This window comes from Salvelinus alpinus, chromosome 10 (assembly GCF_045679555.1).
Source record: "Salvelinus alpinus chromosome 10, SLU_Salpinus.1, whole genome shotgun sequence".
Classification (NCBI taxonomy): Eukaryota; Metazoa; Chordata; class Actinopteri; order Salmoniformes; family Salmonidae; genus Salvelinus; species Salvelinus alpinus.
In genome coordinates this window covers 76,287,803-76,307,802 of record NC_092095.1, presented here as the reverse complement: position 1 = coordinate 76,307,802, position 20,000 = coordinate 76,287,803, and the positions used below count along the sequence as shown (strand labels likewise).

The window sequence follows — 20,000 nt, the reverse complement described above, 5'->3', positions numbered from 1 at the left end:
TCAACCCATCCTGGTTATATTATCAACCCATCCTGGTCATATTATCAACCCATCCTGGTCATATCATCAACCCATCCTGGTTATATTATCAACCCATCCTGGTCATATTAACAACCCATCCTGGTCATATTATCAACCCATCCTGGTCATATTAACAACCCATCCTGGTCATATTATCAACCCATCCTGGTTATATTATCAACCCATCCTGGTCATATTAACAACCCATACTGGTCATATCATCAACCCATCCTGGTCATATTATCAACCCATCCTGGTCATATTATCAACTCATCCTGGTTGTTGCATCTTTAGATCTCCCCTCTCTCTGCGTTTCTAACAGAGACGTTAGTCACAAATGGAACCGGTCTCATCAGGTGCTGCTGTTTGGAGTAGGGTTGGAACGCCGACTACAACGTTTAATTGGCTGCTTCGTTACAGGAGTTACATGTTCTGATAACACGAATTACCATCATCTAAATGGGATTTCTGTCCTTCTGAGCACCGTGGGTGGGCTTTATGTCAACATTAGAAACGTGTAATATCTGAAACTGTAGCTTGCTAGACTATCGTACCCGTGGTCTGACATCGGAGTAGATAAGCCAGAGGGAATTTACCAGCTACGTCGATCAACGGTTGTTGCAGTGACATTCTATTGAAATGGATATGTGCATTGTGGAGTCTTTTGTTAAGACAAGTAGCTAGCTTGCTAGCTAGCTAAACAATGAACCATAATCCCAACTTGTGACGTTACTACCCTGCATGAATCTGCAGGAAGCTATCCAACCAGGTTCAATGTTAGCTTGCTGACTTTAGGCTGTAACTAGTCAAGCAAATGGCTCTGAGATACGAATAATAAGATCATACAGGAAATGCTAGCTAGCTAACAGTACACTTTCTGTGAAAATTAAGAACGTGTCATATCTGAAAATGTAGCTAGCTAGACTATCTTACCCGTATAGATCATCGATGAACGCATCTCCTGTCACGGATTGGTTGCCGTTAGTTTGAAGATGTAATCCGGAGAAAGGTGTTTTCTCCTGAGATATCAGACTCTAATTCCACTGGTTTCAAAACTCGGTCCTCCAGGAAGTGGAGAGCAACACGCAGTTTTACTACAAGATACATTTCATAAAAAACAGCTTTAGACAGTATTACCAACACAGACTGACCAGCTCAAACAGACAGCGGGCTATATGGCAGACCAATCCAAACTCATCTCTCGGCATTGTCCAGCCCACTCATTATCTCAGCCAATCATGGCTAGCAGGAAGGTTCCTGATTTTTTTTCCCCCCTGTGGCTAAACCAACTAGGTAATTTTACAATTTTATTAATATTTACAAATGTCATAGAAGTTTATGAAGGCACATGAAAGTTCACATGTTTGAGAAGGCATTTCATCCAAAAACACATTTTGATAAAAACAAACACTTTTTTTGTTCAAACAGCTCTCCTGTGAAGTAGTGACCCGTGACATACAGCTTGGTTCCTGAAACGGGTCACATTTGTTATGAAATAGGGGAGGGGGAGGAGAGGAATGGTTGTGTGTGAACCAGAAGGTTAACAATTTCACGTCTGCCTGTATCGCTCTTTCTCTCTGTCTTTTGCTCTGTCCTCTCTGTCCTCGTCTCTGTCATCTCTGTCCTCCTCTCTCTGTGCTCCTCTCTGTCCTCTCTGTCCTCCTCTCTCTGTCCTCTCTCTGTCTCTATGTCCTCCTCTCTGGCTCTCTGTCCTCCTCTCTCTGTCCTCCTCTCTGTCTCTCTGTCCTCCTCTCTGACTATCTGTCCTCCTCTCTGGCTCTCTGTCCTCCTCTCTCTGTCCTCATCTCTCTGTCCTCTCTGTCCTCCTCTCTGTCCTCTCTGTCCTCCTCTCTGTCCTCTCTGGCTGTCCTCTCTGTCCTCCTCTCTGTCCTCTCTGTCCTCCTCTCTGTCCTCTCTGGCTCTGTCTTCTCTGTCCTCCTCTCTCTGTCCTCCTCTCTGTCCTCTCTGTCATCATCGCTCTGTCTCTCTGTCCTCTCTGTCCTCCTCTCTGTCCTCTCTGTCCTCCTCTCTCTGTCCTCTCTGTTCTCATCGCTCTGGCTCTCTGTCTTCCCCTCTGGCTCTCTGTCTTCCCCTCTGGCTCTCTGTCTTCCCCTCTGGCTCTCTGTCCTCCTCTATGTCCTCTCTCTGTCCTCTCTGTTCTCCTCTCTCTGTCCTCTCTGTTCTCATCGCTCTGGCTCTCTGTCTTCCCCTCTGGTTCTCTGTCCTCCTCTCTGGCTCTTTGTCCTTGGCTCTCTGTCCTCGTCTCTCTGGCTCTCTGTCCTCGTCTCTCTGGCTCTCTGTCCTCGTCTCTCTGGCTCTCTGTCCTCGTCTCTCTGTCCTCCTCTTTGTCTCTGTCTTTGTCTCTATGTCCTCCTCTTTGTATCTCTGTCCTCATCTCTCTGTCTTCCAGAGAGTTGATAACTTAATTTCCTCCCAGCATCTGTTGGTTGTTCCTCCGTCTGTGTGTGTTGTTCCTCCGTCCCCATCAAGTGAGCCTGTGATATTCTGTCAGGTTTCATGATTCAATTAAAACACGTATTTCACTTAGAGCTGCAGTCAGCACCACATAGGAACTAGACTAGGAGAGGAGAGAGGAGGAGGTACTAGAGGAGAGAGGAGGAGGGACTAGACTAGGAGAGGAGAGAGGAGGAGAGAAACTAGACTAGGAGAGGAGAGAGGAGGAGGTACTAGAGGAGAGAGGAGGAGGAACTAGACTAGGAGAGGAGAGAGGAGGAGAGAAACTAGACGAGGAGAGGAGGAGAGAAACTAGACTAGGAGAGGAGGAGGAGGAGGAGGAACTAGACTAGGAGAGGAGAGAGGAGGAGAGAAACTAGACTAGGAGAGGAGAGGAGGAGGAGAGAAACTAGACTAGGAGAGGAGAGGAGGAGGAGGAACTAGACTAGGAGAGGAGAGAGGAGGAGAGAAACTAGACTAGGAGAGGAGAGGAGGAGAGAAACTAGACTAGGAGAGGAGGAGGAGGAACTAGACTAGGAGAGGAGAGAGGAGGAGATAAACTAGACTAGGAGAGGAGAGAGGAGGAGGAACTAGAGGAGAGAGGAGAGATAATGGAAGCAGAAGGGAAGATGAAGAGAGAGGAGAGATAATGGAAGCAGAAGGGAGTAGGAGGAGAGAGGAGAGGAGAGATAATGGAAGCAGAAGGGAGTAGGAAGAGAGATGAGAGATACTGGAAGCATCTGTGAGTAGGAAGAGAGTGGAGATGAGAGATAATGGAAGCAGGAAGTGAGAGGAGAGATAATGGAAGCAGAAGGGAGTAGGAATAGAGAGGAGATATAATGGAAGCAGAAGGGAGTAGGAAGAGAGGAGCGATAATGGAAGCAGAAGGGAGTAGGAGGAGAGGAGAGATAATGGAAGCATAATGGATGAGGGAGGAGAGATACTGGAAGCATAAGGAATGAGAAAGAGAGAGGAGAGGAGATATAATGGAAGTAGAAGGGAGTAGGAAGAGAGAGGAGAGGAGAGATAATGGAAGCAGAAGGGAGTAGGAAGAGAGATGAGAGGAGAGATAATGGAAGCAGATGGGAGGAGGAAGAGAGATGAGAGGAGAGATAATGGAAGTAGAAGGGAGTAGGAAGAGAGACGAGAGGAGAGATAATGGAAGCAGAAGGGAGTAGGAAGAGAGATGAGAGGAGAGATAATGGAAGCAGATGGGAGGAGGAAAAGAGAGGAGAGGAGAGATAATGGAAGCATAAGGGAGTAGGAAGAGAGATGAGAGATAATGGAAGCATCTGTGAGTAGGAAGAGAGAGGAGATGAGAGATAATGGAAGCAGGAAGAGAGAGGAGAGATAATGGAAGCAGAAGGGAGTAGGAATAGAGAGGAGAGATAATGGAAGCAGAAGGGAGTAGGAAGAGAGGAGAGATAATGGAAGCAGAAGGGAGTAGGAAGAGAGAGGAGAGGAGAGATAATGGAAGCAGAAGGGAGTAGGAAGAGAGGAGAGTAGAGATAATGGAAGCAGATGGGAGGAGGAGGAGAGAGGAGAGGAGAGATATTGGAAGCAGAAGGGAGAGGAGAGATAATGGAAGCAGAAGGGAGTAGGAATAGAGGACATCAGAAAATACAGTGGCTCTTGACTCTCACTTGTTGGCTGTGTGTGTGCGTGTGTGTGTGGCACTCCTCAGGCCGGTCTGAGCCAATCATAAGTCAATTTGAGAGCAGCACCTATTAAGTAGCAGAGTTTACCCAGCCAGTCAAGAGGGAGGAAGGGATGGAGAAGGGAGCATAGCCCGTACCAGAGAGGGAGGGGATGGAGAGAGGGAGGGGATGGAGAGAGGGAGGGGATGGAGAGAGAGGAGGGGATGGAGAGAGAGGAGGGGATGGAGAGAGATGAGGGGATGGAGAGAGATATGAGGGGGGATGGAGAGAGAGAGGGGGGATGGAGAGAGATGGGGGATGGAGAGAGAGAGAGAGAGAGGGGGATGGAGAGAGAGAGAGAGAGGGAGGAACAGAGTGAGAGATGAGGCTGCCCTCACGTATATATTTATTTAGTGATTTTATGGGTCAAGGGGCCGATATTGAGTGTCTTTACATTTCAACATGTTGTGGTACAATGTCCCAGACAGCCATGTATGGTTTAAAAAGGTAACTATCTAACTACATAACAACAATGGGAAGCATGTTATTAGAATAGTAAATCTCTTGATAAACTGGATGTAAATGTAAAGATGGCATCAACCTACTTACCATACAATACTCACAATACAATACTCACCATACAATACTCACAATACAATACTCAACATACAATACTCACCATACAATACTCACCATACAATACTCACCATACAATACTCACCATACAATACTCACCATACAATACTCACAATACAATACTCACCATACAATACTCACCATACAATACTCACAATACAATACTCACCATACAATACTCACCATACAATACTCACAATACAATACTCACAATACAATACTAACCATACAATACTCACCATACAATACTCACAGCACAATACTCACCATACAATACTCACCATACAATACTCACCATACAATACTCACCATACAATACTCACCATACAATACTCACAATACAATACTCACCATACAATACGCACAGCACAATACTCACCATACAATACTCACCATACAATACTCACAATACAATACTCACCATACAATACTCACCATACAATACTCACCATACAATACTCACAACACAATACTCACCATACAATACTCACCATACAATACGCACAGCACAATACTCACCATACAATACGCACAGCACAATACTCACCATACAATACGCACAGCACAATACTCACCAAACAATATGCACAGCACAATACTCGACATACAATACTCACCGTACAATACAATACTCACCATACAATACTCACCATACAATGCTCACCATACAATAGTCACAATAAAATACTCACAATACAATACTCCCAATGCAATATTCACAATGCAATACTCACAATACAATACTCACAATAGAATACTCGCCATACAATACCCGCATTACAATACCCACCATACAATACTCACCATACAATGCTCACCATACAATACTCACCAATACTCACAATACAATACTCACAATGCAATACTCACAATAGAATACTCGCCATACAATACCCGCATTACAATACCCACCATACAATACTCATACAATACAGGGTAAAATACTTCCTCCTGTCCCTGCTAACGACAATCATCCAACTCCACTGTTAACGGTCCCGTTAATGGATTGTGATTGGTCGGATCAGCACGTCAGTCAGTAGCTAACGTCACACCACAAGTCAGACGGCTCGTTGTCGGAAAAACGTTGCGTGTTCATAACGATAACCAGTTTAACGTTACGGTCGGTGATCGTAGTCTATGCTAACAGGTCACTTAGCTAGCAGATTTAGCTAACAGGTCACTTAGCTAGCAGGTCACTTAGCTAGCAGGTTTAGCTAACATGTCACTTAGCTAACAGGTCACTTAGCTAGCAGGTTTAGCTAACATGTCACTTAGCTAACATGTCACTTAGCTAGCAGGTTTAGCTAGCTGGCCTTTTTTTTTTTGGCGTCCATGTCCGTCGACACCGGCCTTGGTATTAATGAATTAACTAAAGTAATATTTACAACAGGAGTTTGGTCACTGTGTCAATTCATCCATTTCTTTATACGACCCCCCTCCTTTCTGTTGGATAATGAGCTAGCTAGCTGTTCCATGTCCCCCAGCTAGACATTCCTCAGCGGGGCTCGTGGCTCAGCCGGTGGCTCAGCCGGTGGCCGGCGTAGCAGCAGTGTTATTACGTAGAGGGAATACTGGCTGAGTCCATAGACGAGGGCTGATAGACTAGGAAAGGCCGACGTCGGACCGATATATGGGTCGTTCTGTAGCCAAGCACACCTGCTCTCGTCTACACACACACACACACACACACACACACACACACACACACACACACACACACACACACACACACACACACACACACACACACACACACACACACACACATATACACACACACACACACACACACACACACACACACATATATACACACACACACATACACACACACACACACACACACACATATATACACACACACACACACACACACACACACATAGATACAGACATATATATACACACACACACACACACACAGATACAGACATATATATATACACACACACACACAGATACAGACACATATATATACACACAAACAAACACAGATACAGACATATATATACACACACATATACAGTGGGGAGAACAAGTATTTGATACACTGCCGATTTTGCAGGTTTTCCTACTTACAAAGCATGTGGAGGTCTGTAATTTTTATCATAGGTACACTTCAACTGTGAGAGACGGAATCTAAAACAAAAATCCAGAAAATCACATTGTATGATTTTAAAGTAATTAATTTGCATTTTATTGCATGACATAAGTATTTGATACATCAGAAAAGCAGACCTTAATATTTGGTACAGAAACCTTTGTTTGCAATTACAGAGATCATACGTTTCCTGTAGTTCTTGACCAGGTTTGCACACACTGCAGCAGGGATTTTGGCCCACTCCTCCATACAGACCTTCTCTAGATCCTTCAGGTTTCGGGGCTGTCGCTGGGCAATACGGACTTTCAGCTCCCTCCAAAGATTTTCTATTGGGTTCAGGTCTGGAGACTGGCTAGGCCACTCCAGGACCTTGAGATGCTTCTTACGGAGCCACTCCTTAGTTGCCCTGGCTGTGTGTTTCGGGTTGTTGTCATGCTGGAAGACTCAGCCACGACCCATCTTCAATGCTCTTACTGAGGGAAGGAGGTTGTTGGCCAAGATCTCGCGATACATGGCCCCATCCATCCTCCCCTCAATACGGTGAAGTCGCCCTGTCCCCTTTGCAGAAAAGCATCCCCAAAGAATGATGTTTCCACCTCCATGCTTCACGGTTGGGATGGTGTTCTTGGTTGTCCTCATCCTTCTTCTTCCTCCAAACACGGCGAGTGGAGTTTAGACCAAAAGGCTCTATTTTTGTCTCATCAGACCACATGACCTTCTCCCATTCCTCCTCTGGATCATCCAGATGGTCATTGGCAAACTTCAGACAGGCCTGGACATGCGCTGGCTTGAGCAGGGGGACCTTGCGTGCGCTGCAGGATTTTAATCTGTGACGGCGTAGTGTGTTACTAATGGTTTTCTTTGAGACTGTGGTCCCAGCTCTCTTCAGGTCATTGACCAGGTCCTGCAGTGTAGTTCTGGGCTGATCCCTCACCTTCCTCATGATCATTGATGCCCCACGAGGTGAGATCTTGCATGGAGCCCCAGACCGAGGGTGATTGACCGTCATCTTGAACTTCTACCATTTTCTAATAATTGCGCCAACAGTTGTTGCCTTCTCACCAAGCTGCTTGCCTATTGTCCTGTAGCCCATCCCAGCCTTGTGCAGGTCTACAATTTTATCCCTGATGTCCTTACACAGCTCTCTGGTCTTGGCCATTGTGGAGAGGTTGGAGTCTGTTTGATTGAGTGTGTGGACAGGTGTCTTTTATACAGGTAACGAGTTCAAACAGGTGAAGTTAATACAGGTAATGAGTGGAGAACAGGAGGGCTTCTTAAAGAAAAACTAACAGGTCTGTGAGAGCCGGAATTCTTACTGGTTGGTAGGTGATCAAATACTTATGTCATGCAATAAAATGCAAATTAATTACTTAAAAATCATACAATGTGATTTTCTGGATTTTTGTTTTAGATTCCGTCTCTCACAGTTGAAGTGTACCTATGATAAAAATGACAGACCTCTACATGCTTTGTAAGTAGGAAAACCTGCAAAATCGGCAGTGTATCAAATACTTGTTCTCCCCACTGTATATATACACACACACACACAGATACAGACATATACAGTGGGGAGAACAAGTATTTGATACACTGCCGATTTTGCAGGTTTTCCTACTTACAAAGCATGTAGAGGTCTGTCATTTTTATCATAGGTACACTTCAACTGTGAGAGACGGAATCTAAAACAAAAATCCAGAATATCACATTGTATGATTTTTAAGTAATTAATTTGCATTTTATTGCATGACATAAGTATTTGATACATCAGAAAAGCAGAACTGAATATTTGGTACAGAAACCTTAGTTTGCAATTACAGAGATCATACGTTTCCTGTAGTTCTTGACCAGGTTTGCACACACTGCAGCAGGGATTTTGGCCCACTCCTCCATACAGACCTTCTCCAGATCCTTCAGGTTTCGGGGCTGTCGCTGGGCAATACGGACTTTCGGCTCCCTCCAAAGATTTTCTATTGGGTTCAGGTCTGGAGACTGGCTAGGCCACTCCAGGACCTTGAGATGCTTCTTACGGAGCCACTCCTTAGTTGCCCTGGCTGTGTGTTTCGGGTCGTTGTCATGCTGGAAGACCCAGCCACGACCCATCTTCAATGCTCTTACTGAGGGAAGGAGGTTGTTGGTCAAGATCTCGCGATACATGGCCCCATCCATCCTCCCCTCAATACGGTGCAGTCGTCCTGTCCCCTTTGCAGAAAAGCATCCCCAAAGAATGATGTTTCCACCTCCATGCTTCACGGTTGGGATGGTGTTCTTGGGGTTGTACTCATCCTTCTATTCCTCCAAACACGGCGAGTGGAGTTTAGAGCAAAAAGCTCTATTTTTGTCTCATCAGACCACATGACCTTCTCCCATTCCTCCTCTGGATCATCCAGATGGTCATTGGCAAACTTCAGACGGGCCTGGACATGCGCTGGCTTGAGCAGGGGGACCTTGCGTGCGCTGCAGGATTTTAATCCATGACGGCGTAGTGTGTTACTAATGGTTTTCTTTGAGACTGTGGTCCCAGCTCTCTTCAGGTCATTGACCAGGTCCTGCCGTGTAGTTCTGGGCTGATCCCTCACATTCCTCATGATCATTGATGCCCCACGAGGTGAGATCTTGCATGGAGCCCCAGACCGAGGGTGATTGACCGTCATCTTGAACTTCTTCCATTTTCTAATAATTGTGCCAACAGTTGTTGCCTTCTCACCAAGCTGCTTGGCTATTGTCCTGTAGCCCATCCCAGCCTTGTACAGGTCTACAATTTATCCCTGATGTCCTTACACAGCTCTCTGGTCTTGGCCATTGTGGAGAGGTTGGAGTCTGTTTGATTGAGTGTGTGGACAGGTGTCTTTTATACAGGTAACGAGTTCAAACAGGTGCAGTTAATACAGGTAATGAGTGGAGAACAGGAGGGCTTCTTAAAGAAAAACTAACAGGTCTGTGAGAGCCGGAATTCTTACTGGTTGGTAGGTGATCAAATACTTATGTCACACAATAAAATGCAAATTAATTACTTAAAAATCATAGAATGTGATTTTCAGGATTTTTGTTTTAGATTCCGTCTCTTACAGTTGAAGTGTACCTATGATAAAAATTACAGACCTCTACATGCTTTGCAAGTAGGAAAACCTGCAAAATTGTCAGTGTATCAAATACTTGTTCTCCCCACTGTATATATACACACACACACACACACACATATATATATACACACACACACACACACAGATACAGACATATATATACACACACACACACACACATATATATATACACACACACACACATATATATACACACAAACAAACACAGATACAGACACACACGCTGATAACGTGCACAAAGACAGAGACAGCTACACACATTGGCAGCACATATACCGTCACATAAACAGTCACACCCATACACACACTGATATTTGTCAGATCTGATTGGCTGTGTGTAGATGACAGTTTAAGACCTGCCCTCATTAAAGGGATTAGTGATTTAAATCGACATCAAAGCTACTGGATATTAGCAACAACATTCCCAAGGAGAAATATGCCACCGTCTTAGTCAGCTGGGAGGGTGACCTTCTAGCTAGGATTAGGATCCGTCGTGTTCTCTAACTTCAATGGGTTTAGGTCGTTTTGTTGATTTATCTTCGTGTGTGTGTGTGTGTGTGTGTGTGTGTGTGTGTGTGTGTGTGTGTGTGTGTGTGTGTGTGTGTGTGTGTGTGTGTGTGTGTGTGTGTCTCAGTAATCAGAAGTATGGAAAACACCCACTTCAAAAAAGCTTAAATATAAAAAAATATAAATATTCATTTTTTACTGAACCCATTTTCCCCAAAATAAAACATAACTGTAATCTGTCTCCATATCAACTAACTGTAATCTGTCTCCATATCAACTAACTGTAATCTGTCTCCATATCAACTAACTGTAATCTGTCTCCATAGCAACTAACTGTAATCTGTCTCCATATCAACTAACTGTAATCTGTCTCCATATCAACTAACTGTAATCTGTCTCCATATCAACTAACTGTAATCTGTCTCCATAGCAACTAACTGTAATCTGTCTCCATATCAACTAACTGTAATCTGTCTCCATAGCAACTAACTGTAATCTGTCTCCATAGCAACTAACTGTAATCTGTCTCCATATCAACTAACTGTAATCTGTCTCCATATCAACTAACTGTAATCTGTCTCCATATCAACTAACTGTAATCTGTCTCCCTCAGTCTCCATACCAACTAACTGTAATCTGTCTCCCTCAGTCTCCATATCAACTAACTGTAATCTGTCTCCCTCAGTCTCCATATCAACTAACTGTAATCTGTCTCCATATCAACTAACTGTAATCTGTCTCCATATCAACTAACTCTAATCTGTCTCCCTCAGTCTCCATACCAACTAACTGTAATCTGTCTCCATATCCACTAACTGTAATCTGTCTCCATATCAACTAACTGTAATCTGACTCCATATCAACTAACTGTAATCTGACTCCATATCAACTAACTGTAATCTGTCTCCTTATCAACTAACTGTAATATGTCTCCCTCAGTCTCCATACCAACTAACTGTAATCTGTCTCCATATCAACTAACTGTAATCTGTCTCCATATCAACTAACTCTAATCTGTCTCCCTCAGTCTCCATACCAACTAACTGTAATCTGTCTCCATATCAACTAACTGTAATCTGTCTCCATATCAACTAACTGTAATCTGTCTCCATATCAACTAACTGTAATCTGTCTCCTTATCAACTAACTGTAATCTGTCTCCCTCAGTCTCCATACCAAGTAACTGTAATCCTACTCCATATCAACTAACTGTAATCTGTCTCCATATCAACTAACTGTAATATGTCTCCCTCAGTCTCCATACCAACTAACTGTAATCTGTCTCCATATCAACTAACTGTAATCTGTCTCCATATCAACTAACTGTAATCTGTCTCCATATCAACTAACTGTAATCTGTCTCCATATCAACTAACTGTAATCTGTCTCCATATCAACTAACTGTAATCTGTCTCCATATCAACTAACTGTAATCTGTCTCCATATCAACTAACTGTAATCTGTCTCCATATCAACTAACTGTAATATGTCTCCCTCAGTCTCCATACCAACTAACTGTAATCTGTCTCCATACCAACTAACTGTAATCTGACTCCATATCAACTAACTGTAATATGTCTCCATATCAACTAACTGTAATCTGTCTCCCTCAGTCTCCATACCAACTAACTGTAATATGTCTCCATATCAACTAACTGTAATCTGTCTCCATATCAACTAACTGTAATCTGTCTCCCTCAGTCTCCATACCAACTAACTGTAATCTGTCTCCATATCAACTAACTGTAATCTGTCTCCATATCAACTAACTGTAATATGTCTCCATATCAACTAACTGTAATCTGTCTCCATATCAACTAACTGTAATCTGTCTCCATATCAACTAACTGTAATCTGTCTCCATATCAACTAACTGTAATCTGTCTCCTTATCAACTAACTGTAATCTGTCTCCCTCAGTCTCCATACCAACTAACTGTAATCTGTCTCCATATCAACTAACTGTAATATGTCTCCATACCAACTAACTGTAATCTGTCTCCATATCAACTAACTGTAATCTGTCTCCATATCAACTAACTGTAATCTGTCTCCCTCAGTAATCTGTCTCCCTCAGTATCAACTAACTGTAATCTGTCTCCCTCAGTTTCCTTATCAACTAACTGTAATCTGTCTCCATATCAACTAACTGTAATCTGTCTCCATATCAACTAACTGTAATCTGTCTCCTTATCCACTAACTGTAATCTGTCTCCTTATCCACTAACTGTAATCTGTCTCCATATCAACTAACTGTAATCTGTCTCCTTATCCACTAACTGTAATATGTCTCCATATCCACTAACTGTAATCTGTCTCCTTATCCACTAACTGTAATATGTCTCCTTATCCACTAACTGTAATATATCTCCATATCCACTAACTGTAATCTGTCTCCTTATCCACTAACTGTAATCTGTCTCCATATCCACTAACTGTAATATGTCTCCTTATCCACTAACTCTAATCTGTCTCCTTATCCACTAACTGTAATATGTCTCATTATCCACTAACTGTAATCTGTCTCCATATCCACTAACTGTAATCTGTCTCCATATCCACTAACTGTAATCTGTCTCCATATCAACTAACTGTAATCTGTCTCCATATCCACTAACTGTAATCTGTCTCCATATCCACTAACTGTAATCTGTCTCCATATCAACTAACTGTAATCTGTCTCCATATCCACTAACTGTAATCTGTCTCCATATCCACTAACTGTAATATGTCTCCATATCAACTAACTGTAATATGTATCCTTATCCACTAACTGTAATATGTCTCCATATCAACTAACTGTAATATGGCTCCTTATCAACTAACTGTAATCTGTCTCCATATCCACTAACTGTAATATGTCTCCTTATCCACTAACTGTAATATGTCTCCTTATCCACTAACTGTAATATGTCTCCTTATCCACTAACTGTAATATATATCCTTATCCACTAACTGTAATCTGTCTCCATATCCACTAACTGTAATATGTCTCCTTATCCACTAACTGTAATATGTCTCCTTATAAACTAACTGTAATCTGTCTCCTTATCCACTAACTGTAATATGGCTCCTTATCCACTAACTGTAATATGTCTCCTTATAAACTAACTGTAATATGGCTCCTTATCCACTAACTGTAATATGTCTCCTTATCCACTAACCGTAATATGTCTCCTTATCCACTAACTGTAATATATATCCTTATCCACTAACTGTAATCTGTCTCCATATCCACTAACTGTAATATGTCTCCTTATCCACTAACTGTAATATGTCTCCTTATAAACTAACTGTAATCTGTCTCCTTATCCACTAACTGTAATATGTCTCCTTATCCACTAACTGTAATATGTCTCCTTATCCACTAACTGTAATATGTCTCCTTATAAACTAACTGTAATATGTCTCCTTATCCACTAACTGTAATCTGTCTCCATATCCACTAACTGTAATATGTCTCCTTATCCACTAACTGTAATATGTCTCCTTATAAACTAACTGTAATCTGACTCCATATCAACTAACTGTAATCTGTCTCCATACCAACTAACTGTAATCTGTCTCCATATCAACTAACTGTAATCTGTCTCCATATCAACTAACTGTAATCTGTCTCCCTCAGTCTCCATATCAACTAACTGTAATCTGTCTCCATACCAAGTAACTGTAATCCTACTCCATATCAACTAACTGTAATCTGTCTCCATATCCACTAACTGTAATCTGTCTCCATATCAACTAACTGTAATCTGTCTCCATACCAAGTAACTGTAATCTGTCTCCATATCAACTAACTGTAATATGTCTCCATATCAACTAACTGTAATCTGTCTCCATACCAACTAACTGTAATCTGTCTCCTTATCAACTAACTGTAATCTGTCTCCATACCAACTAACTGTAATCTGTCTCCATATCAACTAACTGTAATCTGTCTCCATATCAACTAACTGTAATCTGTCTCCATATCAACTAACTGTAATCTGTCTCCATATCCACTAACTGTAATATGTCTCCATATAAACTAACTGTAATCTGTCTCCTTATCCACTAACTGTAATATGTCTCCATATCAACTAACTGTAATATATCTCCTTATCCACTAACTGTAATATGTCTCCATATCAACTAACTGTAATCTGTCTCCCTCAGTCTCCATATCAACTAACTGTAATCTGTCTCCATATCAACTAACTGTAATCTGTCTCCATATCAACTAACTGTAATCTGTCTCCCTCAGTCTCCATACCAACTAACTGTAATCTGTCTCCCTCAGTCTCCATACCAACTAACTGTAATCTGTCTCCATATCAACTAACTGTAATCCTACTCCATATCAACTAACTGTAATCTGTCTCCATATCAACTAACTGTAATCTGTCTCCATATCCACTAACTGTAATCTGTCTCCATATCAACTAACTGTAATCTGTCTCCATATCAACTAACTGTAATCTGTCTCCCTCAGTCTCCATATCCACTAACTGTAATCAGTCTCCATATCAACTAACTGTAAGCTGTCTCCATATCCACTAACTGCAATCTGTCACGAGGACAGTGGCCTGTGTTTTGCGTGCAGGCAGGTTTGGCACAAAGAGCTAAATCACATCTAGGATAGTGTTGTACCTGGACAGGTGATCTCTTTACAGAGGAGAAGCTCATGTGCTTAACAGACACTATGATTTAAAAAAAATTACAGTGGATGCAATGATTTTTCTAAATGAGTTAGAATGTTTTTAGCCTGGTTTGTCTTTCAGTTATCTTTGAGTGAGTGGCGTGTTGTTGGCATTTTCAATTGTGTGTGTATGTCTTTGAGTCTTTGAATCGATCAGTCTGTGTGTCTGTCTGTGTGTGTGTGTGTGTGTGTGTGTGTGTGTGTGTGTGTGTGTGTGTGTGTGTGTGTGATTGTTTGCTCGGTCCATGCTTGGTTGACTCCAGGTGGGTGGATGTGTTCCGTTTCTCCTCAGAAGCCTTTCTGAGTCACTCTCCTCCCCTACGACGGTACAATGGTTTCAACTCATATGGTTTCAGTGAGGAGAGAGGCTTCTGGTAGATTCTGGTTGGAGACGGAGGGGGAGTTTCTCAGGGTGGGGATTATGTGGAGAGAGCTGGGGGGAGGAAGAGGAAGAGATTTAGTAGCAGGGGGAGGAAGATATTTAGTAGCAGGGGGAGGAAGAGGACGATATTTAGTAGCAGGGGGAGGAAGAGATTTAGTAGCAGGGGGAGGAAGAGGAAGATATTTAGTAGCAGGGGGAGGAAGAGGAAGAGATTTAGTAGCAGGTTGAGGAAGAGGAAGATATCTAGTAGCAGGGGGAGGAAGATATTTAGTAGCAGGGGGAGGAAGAGGACGATATTTAGTAGCAGGGGGAGGAAGAGATTTAGTAGCAGGGGGAGGAAGAGGAATATTTTTAGTAGCAGGGAGGAAGAGGAAGAGACAGTCAACCCTGACCCCTCCAACTGTTCTCCTCAAATATACAAGACTACCTCCTATTGATTCTCTCCTCCTCATCCTCCTCCTCATCTCCTCTCCTCCTCATCTCCTCATCCTCCTCATCCTCCTCTCCTCATCCTCCTCATCTCCTCATCCTCCTCATCTCCTCATCCTCCTCTCCTCCTCATCCTCCTCCTCCTCTCCTCCAGTATGTACCAGTCCACCACCTATTATCTCTGTTGTGTTGAGTCCACTTTCATCTGCTTCAAAGGCTCTCCCTCCTCATCTCGCTCCTTTCTTCCCGTGTGGCTGATCACCTTGCTGCACATGCTCGTGTGTGTGTGTGTGTGTAAAGAGAAAAGGACACTAGAACACACTCCTGGTCACTCCTCGTCCTCAAAGAGTACTGAAAGAGAGATGTGTATTGAACTCTCTAATAGTTCCCCTTCCTCGTCCTCAAAGAGTACAGAAAGAGAGAGAGGCTATTTAGAGGTGTAGTATATTGTTTCTATGGGGTCAAGGTGTTAGCCTCGCAGCCTCTCTCCATTTAGTCCTGTGTGTTTTAGTCATCACCTTTACCTCTCTCTCTGTCTCTGTCTCTCTCTCTCTGTCTCTCTCTCTCTCTCTCTCTATGTTCCTAGTCTCCAGTCCTGTGACTATTCTGCACTGTCTGCTAAATGACTGAAATGGAATTGTAAAATCCAGTAACCACTGACTCCAGTCCCGTTTCAGCCTTAACGTTGGACCTTCACAGCTTTGCCACGTCGGCCAGAGAGCAGTACCAGAAGCTGAAGGTCATGCACGGCAACATGGGAACCCTCTATCAGAACATGCTGGACTACTTTGCCATGGACCCCAAGAAGACCTCTGTGGAGGAACTGTTCACAGACCTCAGCAACTTCAGAACCATGTTCCTGGTGAGTGGAGATCTGGCAGTCTGTCGTTCTGTATCTAAACGATGTGGTTCTCTGCCTATCAACTAACTGTAATCTGTCTCCTTATCAACTAACTGTAATCTGTCTCCCTCAGTCTCCATAGCAACTAACTGTAATCTGTCTCCTTATCAACTAACTGTAATCTGTCTCCCTCAGTCTCCATAGCAACTAACTGTAATCTGTCTCCATATCCACTAACTGTAATCTGTCTCCATAGCAACTAACTGTAATCTGTCTCCTTATCAACTAACTGTAATCTGTCTCCATATCAACTAACTGTAATCTGTCTCCATATCAACTAACTGTAATCTGTCTCCATATCAACTAACTGTAATCTGTCTCCATATCAACTAACTGTAATCTGTCTCCATATCAACTAACTGTAATCTGTCTCCCTCAGTCTCCATATCAACTAACTGTAATCTATGGGGTGAAGGTGTTAGCCTCGCAGTAATCTGACAGAAGAGAGGCATTCTCTCTCTCTCTCTCTGTGTCTGTGTCTTTGTCTCTCGCTCTCTCTCTCTCTCTCTCTCTCTCTCTCTCTCTCTCTCTCTCTCTGTGTGTCTGTCTCTCTCTCTCTCTCTCTCTCTCTCTCTCTCTCTCTCTGTCTCTCTCTCTCTCTCTCTGTCTCTCTCTGTCTGTCTCTTTGTCTCTCTTTGTCTCTCTTTGTCTCTCTCTCTCTCTCTCTATCTTTGCCTCTCTTTGTCTCTCTCTCTCTCTCTCTCTCTCTCTCTCTCTCTCTCTTTGTCTCTCTCTTTCTCTCACTCTCTGTCTCTCTCTCTGTCTCTGTCTCTCTCTCTCTATCTTTGCCTCTCTTTGTCTCTCTCTCTCTCTGTCTCTGTCTCTCTCTCTCTCTCTCTCAACATTTGAAATGACATGTTATTTTCTACTTCTCTGCTACGATGATGAGACAAATCTCATTGCTTTTATTATTTTAAATGATGTCATATTTGAAATGTTGAAATTTGGTGAATTAACCTGCGTGGTCCTGAATGTTAATGTGCTCTACTCCCATGGTGCCTTCGACCACGCTCCTCTCGCTTCTCAATCCCATGAGCCTCTGTGTTCTTCTACGGTCTCTTTCTACTGTCAACTTCTCTCCTTGGGGGAGACATTTCGTCGAATTGGCCATTTTTTGGGGGCTTCGTGTATGATTAAGATAAGTGTGTCTCTCACCTTTGCTTGTTTTTTTACAGGAATTTTATTAAATTCTAGTTAAAAACATGCAGTTGAAGTCGGAAGTTTACATGCACCTTAGCGAAATACATTTAAACTCAGTTTTTCCCAATTCCTGACATTTAATCCGAGTACAAATTCCCTGTCTTGGGTCAGTTAGGATCACCACTTCATTTTAAGAATGTGAATGTCAGAATAATAGTAGAGAGAATAATTTATTTCAGCTTTTATTTCTTTCATCACATTCCCCGTGGGTCAGAAGTTTACATGCACTCAATTAGTATTTGGTAGAATTGCCTTTAAATTGTTAAACTTGGGTCAAACGTTTCGGGTAGCCTTCCACAAGCTTCCCACAATAAGTTGGGTGAAGTTTGGCCCATTCCTCCTGACAGAGCTGGTGTAACTGAGTCAGGTTTGTAGGCCTCCTTGCTTGCACACACTTTTTCAGTTCTGCCCACACATTTTCTATGGGATTGCGGTCAGGGCTTTGTGATGGCCACTCCAATACCTTGACTTTGTTGTCCTTAAGCCATTTTGTCACAACTTTGTAAATATGCTTGGGGTCATTGTCCATTTGGAAGGCCCATTTGCGACCAAGTTTTAACTTCCTGACTGATGTCTTGAGATGTTGCTTCAATATATCCACATAATGTTCCCTCCCCATGATGCCATCTATTTTGTGAAGTGCACCAGTCCCTCCTGCAGCAAAGCACCCCCACAACATGATGCTGCCACAACCCGTGCTTCACGGTTGGGATGGTGTTCTTCGGCTTGCAAGCCCCCCCCTTTTTCCTCCAAACATAACGATGGTCATTATGGCCAAACAGTTCTATTTTTGTTTCATCAGACCAGAGGACATTTCTCCAAAAAGTACGATCTTTGTCCCCATGTGCAGTTGCAAACTGTAGTCTGGCTTTATGGCGGTTTTGGAGCAGTGGCTTCTTCCTTGCTGAGCAGTCTTTCAGGTTATGTCGATATAGGACTTGTTTTACTGTGGATATAGATACTTTTGTACCTGTTTCCTCCAGCATCTTCACAAGGTCCTTTGCTGTTGTTCTGGGATTGATTTGCACTTTTCGCACCAAAGTACGTTCATCACTAGGAGACAGAACGCGTCTCCTTCCTGAGCGGTATGACGGCTGCGTGGTCACATGGTGTTTATTCTTGTGTACTATTGTTTGTACAGATGAACGTGGTACCTTCAGGTGTTTGGAAATTGCTCCCAAGGATCATAGAATGTATTTTCTGAGGTCTTGGCTGCTTTATTTTGATTTTCCCATGATGTCAAGCAAAGAGGCACTGAGTTTAAAGGTAGGCCTTGAAATACATCCACAGGTACACCTCCAATTGACTCAAATTATGTTAATTAGCATATCAGAAGCTTCTAAAGCCATGACATCATTTTCTGGAATTTTCCAAGCTGTTTAAAGGCACAGTCAACTTAGTGTATGTAAACTTCTGACCCACTGGAATTGTGATACAGTGAATTATAAGTGACTTCAACTGTAGTTGTTTCATTCCAACAGGGCTTGATTTTTGCCTTCCACTTCGACTAACGTCGGTGACCTCGTGTTTCCCGTTCACCTGAGGCGTTGTATTTGATTTGCTTTGCCGAAACCGACGCCACGTTTCCCTCTGATATAGTAATCAATGTTCCTCTGAGATTCATGACACATCTTCCTCCTGGGAAGACGTGATCATTTAGCTGCTCTGAGCGTCTGTCAACATCTATAAGATGGACAGAAAAGCAATGAGCAAGGGTTACGTTTGCTAGACGTTTGGAAATGACCAGTGAATTGAGCTGCAAAGGGCTGACATCCATCAACGTCACCTGTGAGATTCACAGCGGTTATTACTGTCAACAAGAAGAGGGAGAAAAACACCTCGTGATGTAGCTAGTCCACGTTCACAGTGATAGAAAACCACCTGGTGATGTAGCTAGTCCACGTTCACAGTGATAGAAAACCACCTGGTGATGTAGCCAGTCCACGTTCACAGT

The 20,000-nt window shown here is 42.9% G+C and overlaps 1 protein-coding gene across 1 annotated transcript in view; it reads left to right on the top strand.

The window, feature by feature from the left end:
* The window catches only part of LOC139532996 (protein diaphanous homolog 3-like), a 255,078-nt gene that overhangs the window by 57,414 nt on the left and 177,664 nt on the right, over positions 1-20,000 (top strand). The window contains exon 8 of the mRNA XM_071331142.1: positions 16,643-16,807. Coding sequence (XP_071187243.1) covers positions 16,643-16,807 — 165 coding nt within the window. The remainder of the gene's footprint in view (positions 1-16,642; positions 16,808-20,000) is intronic.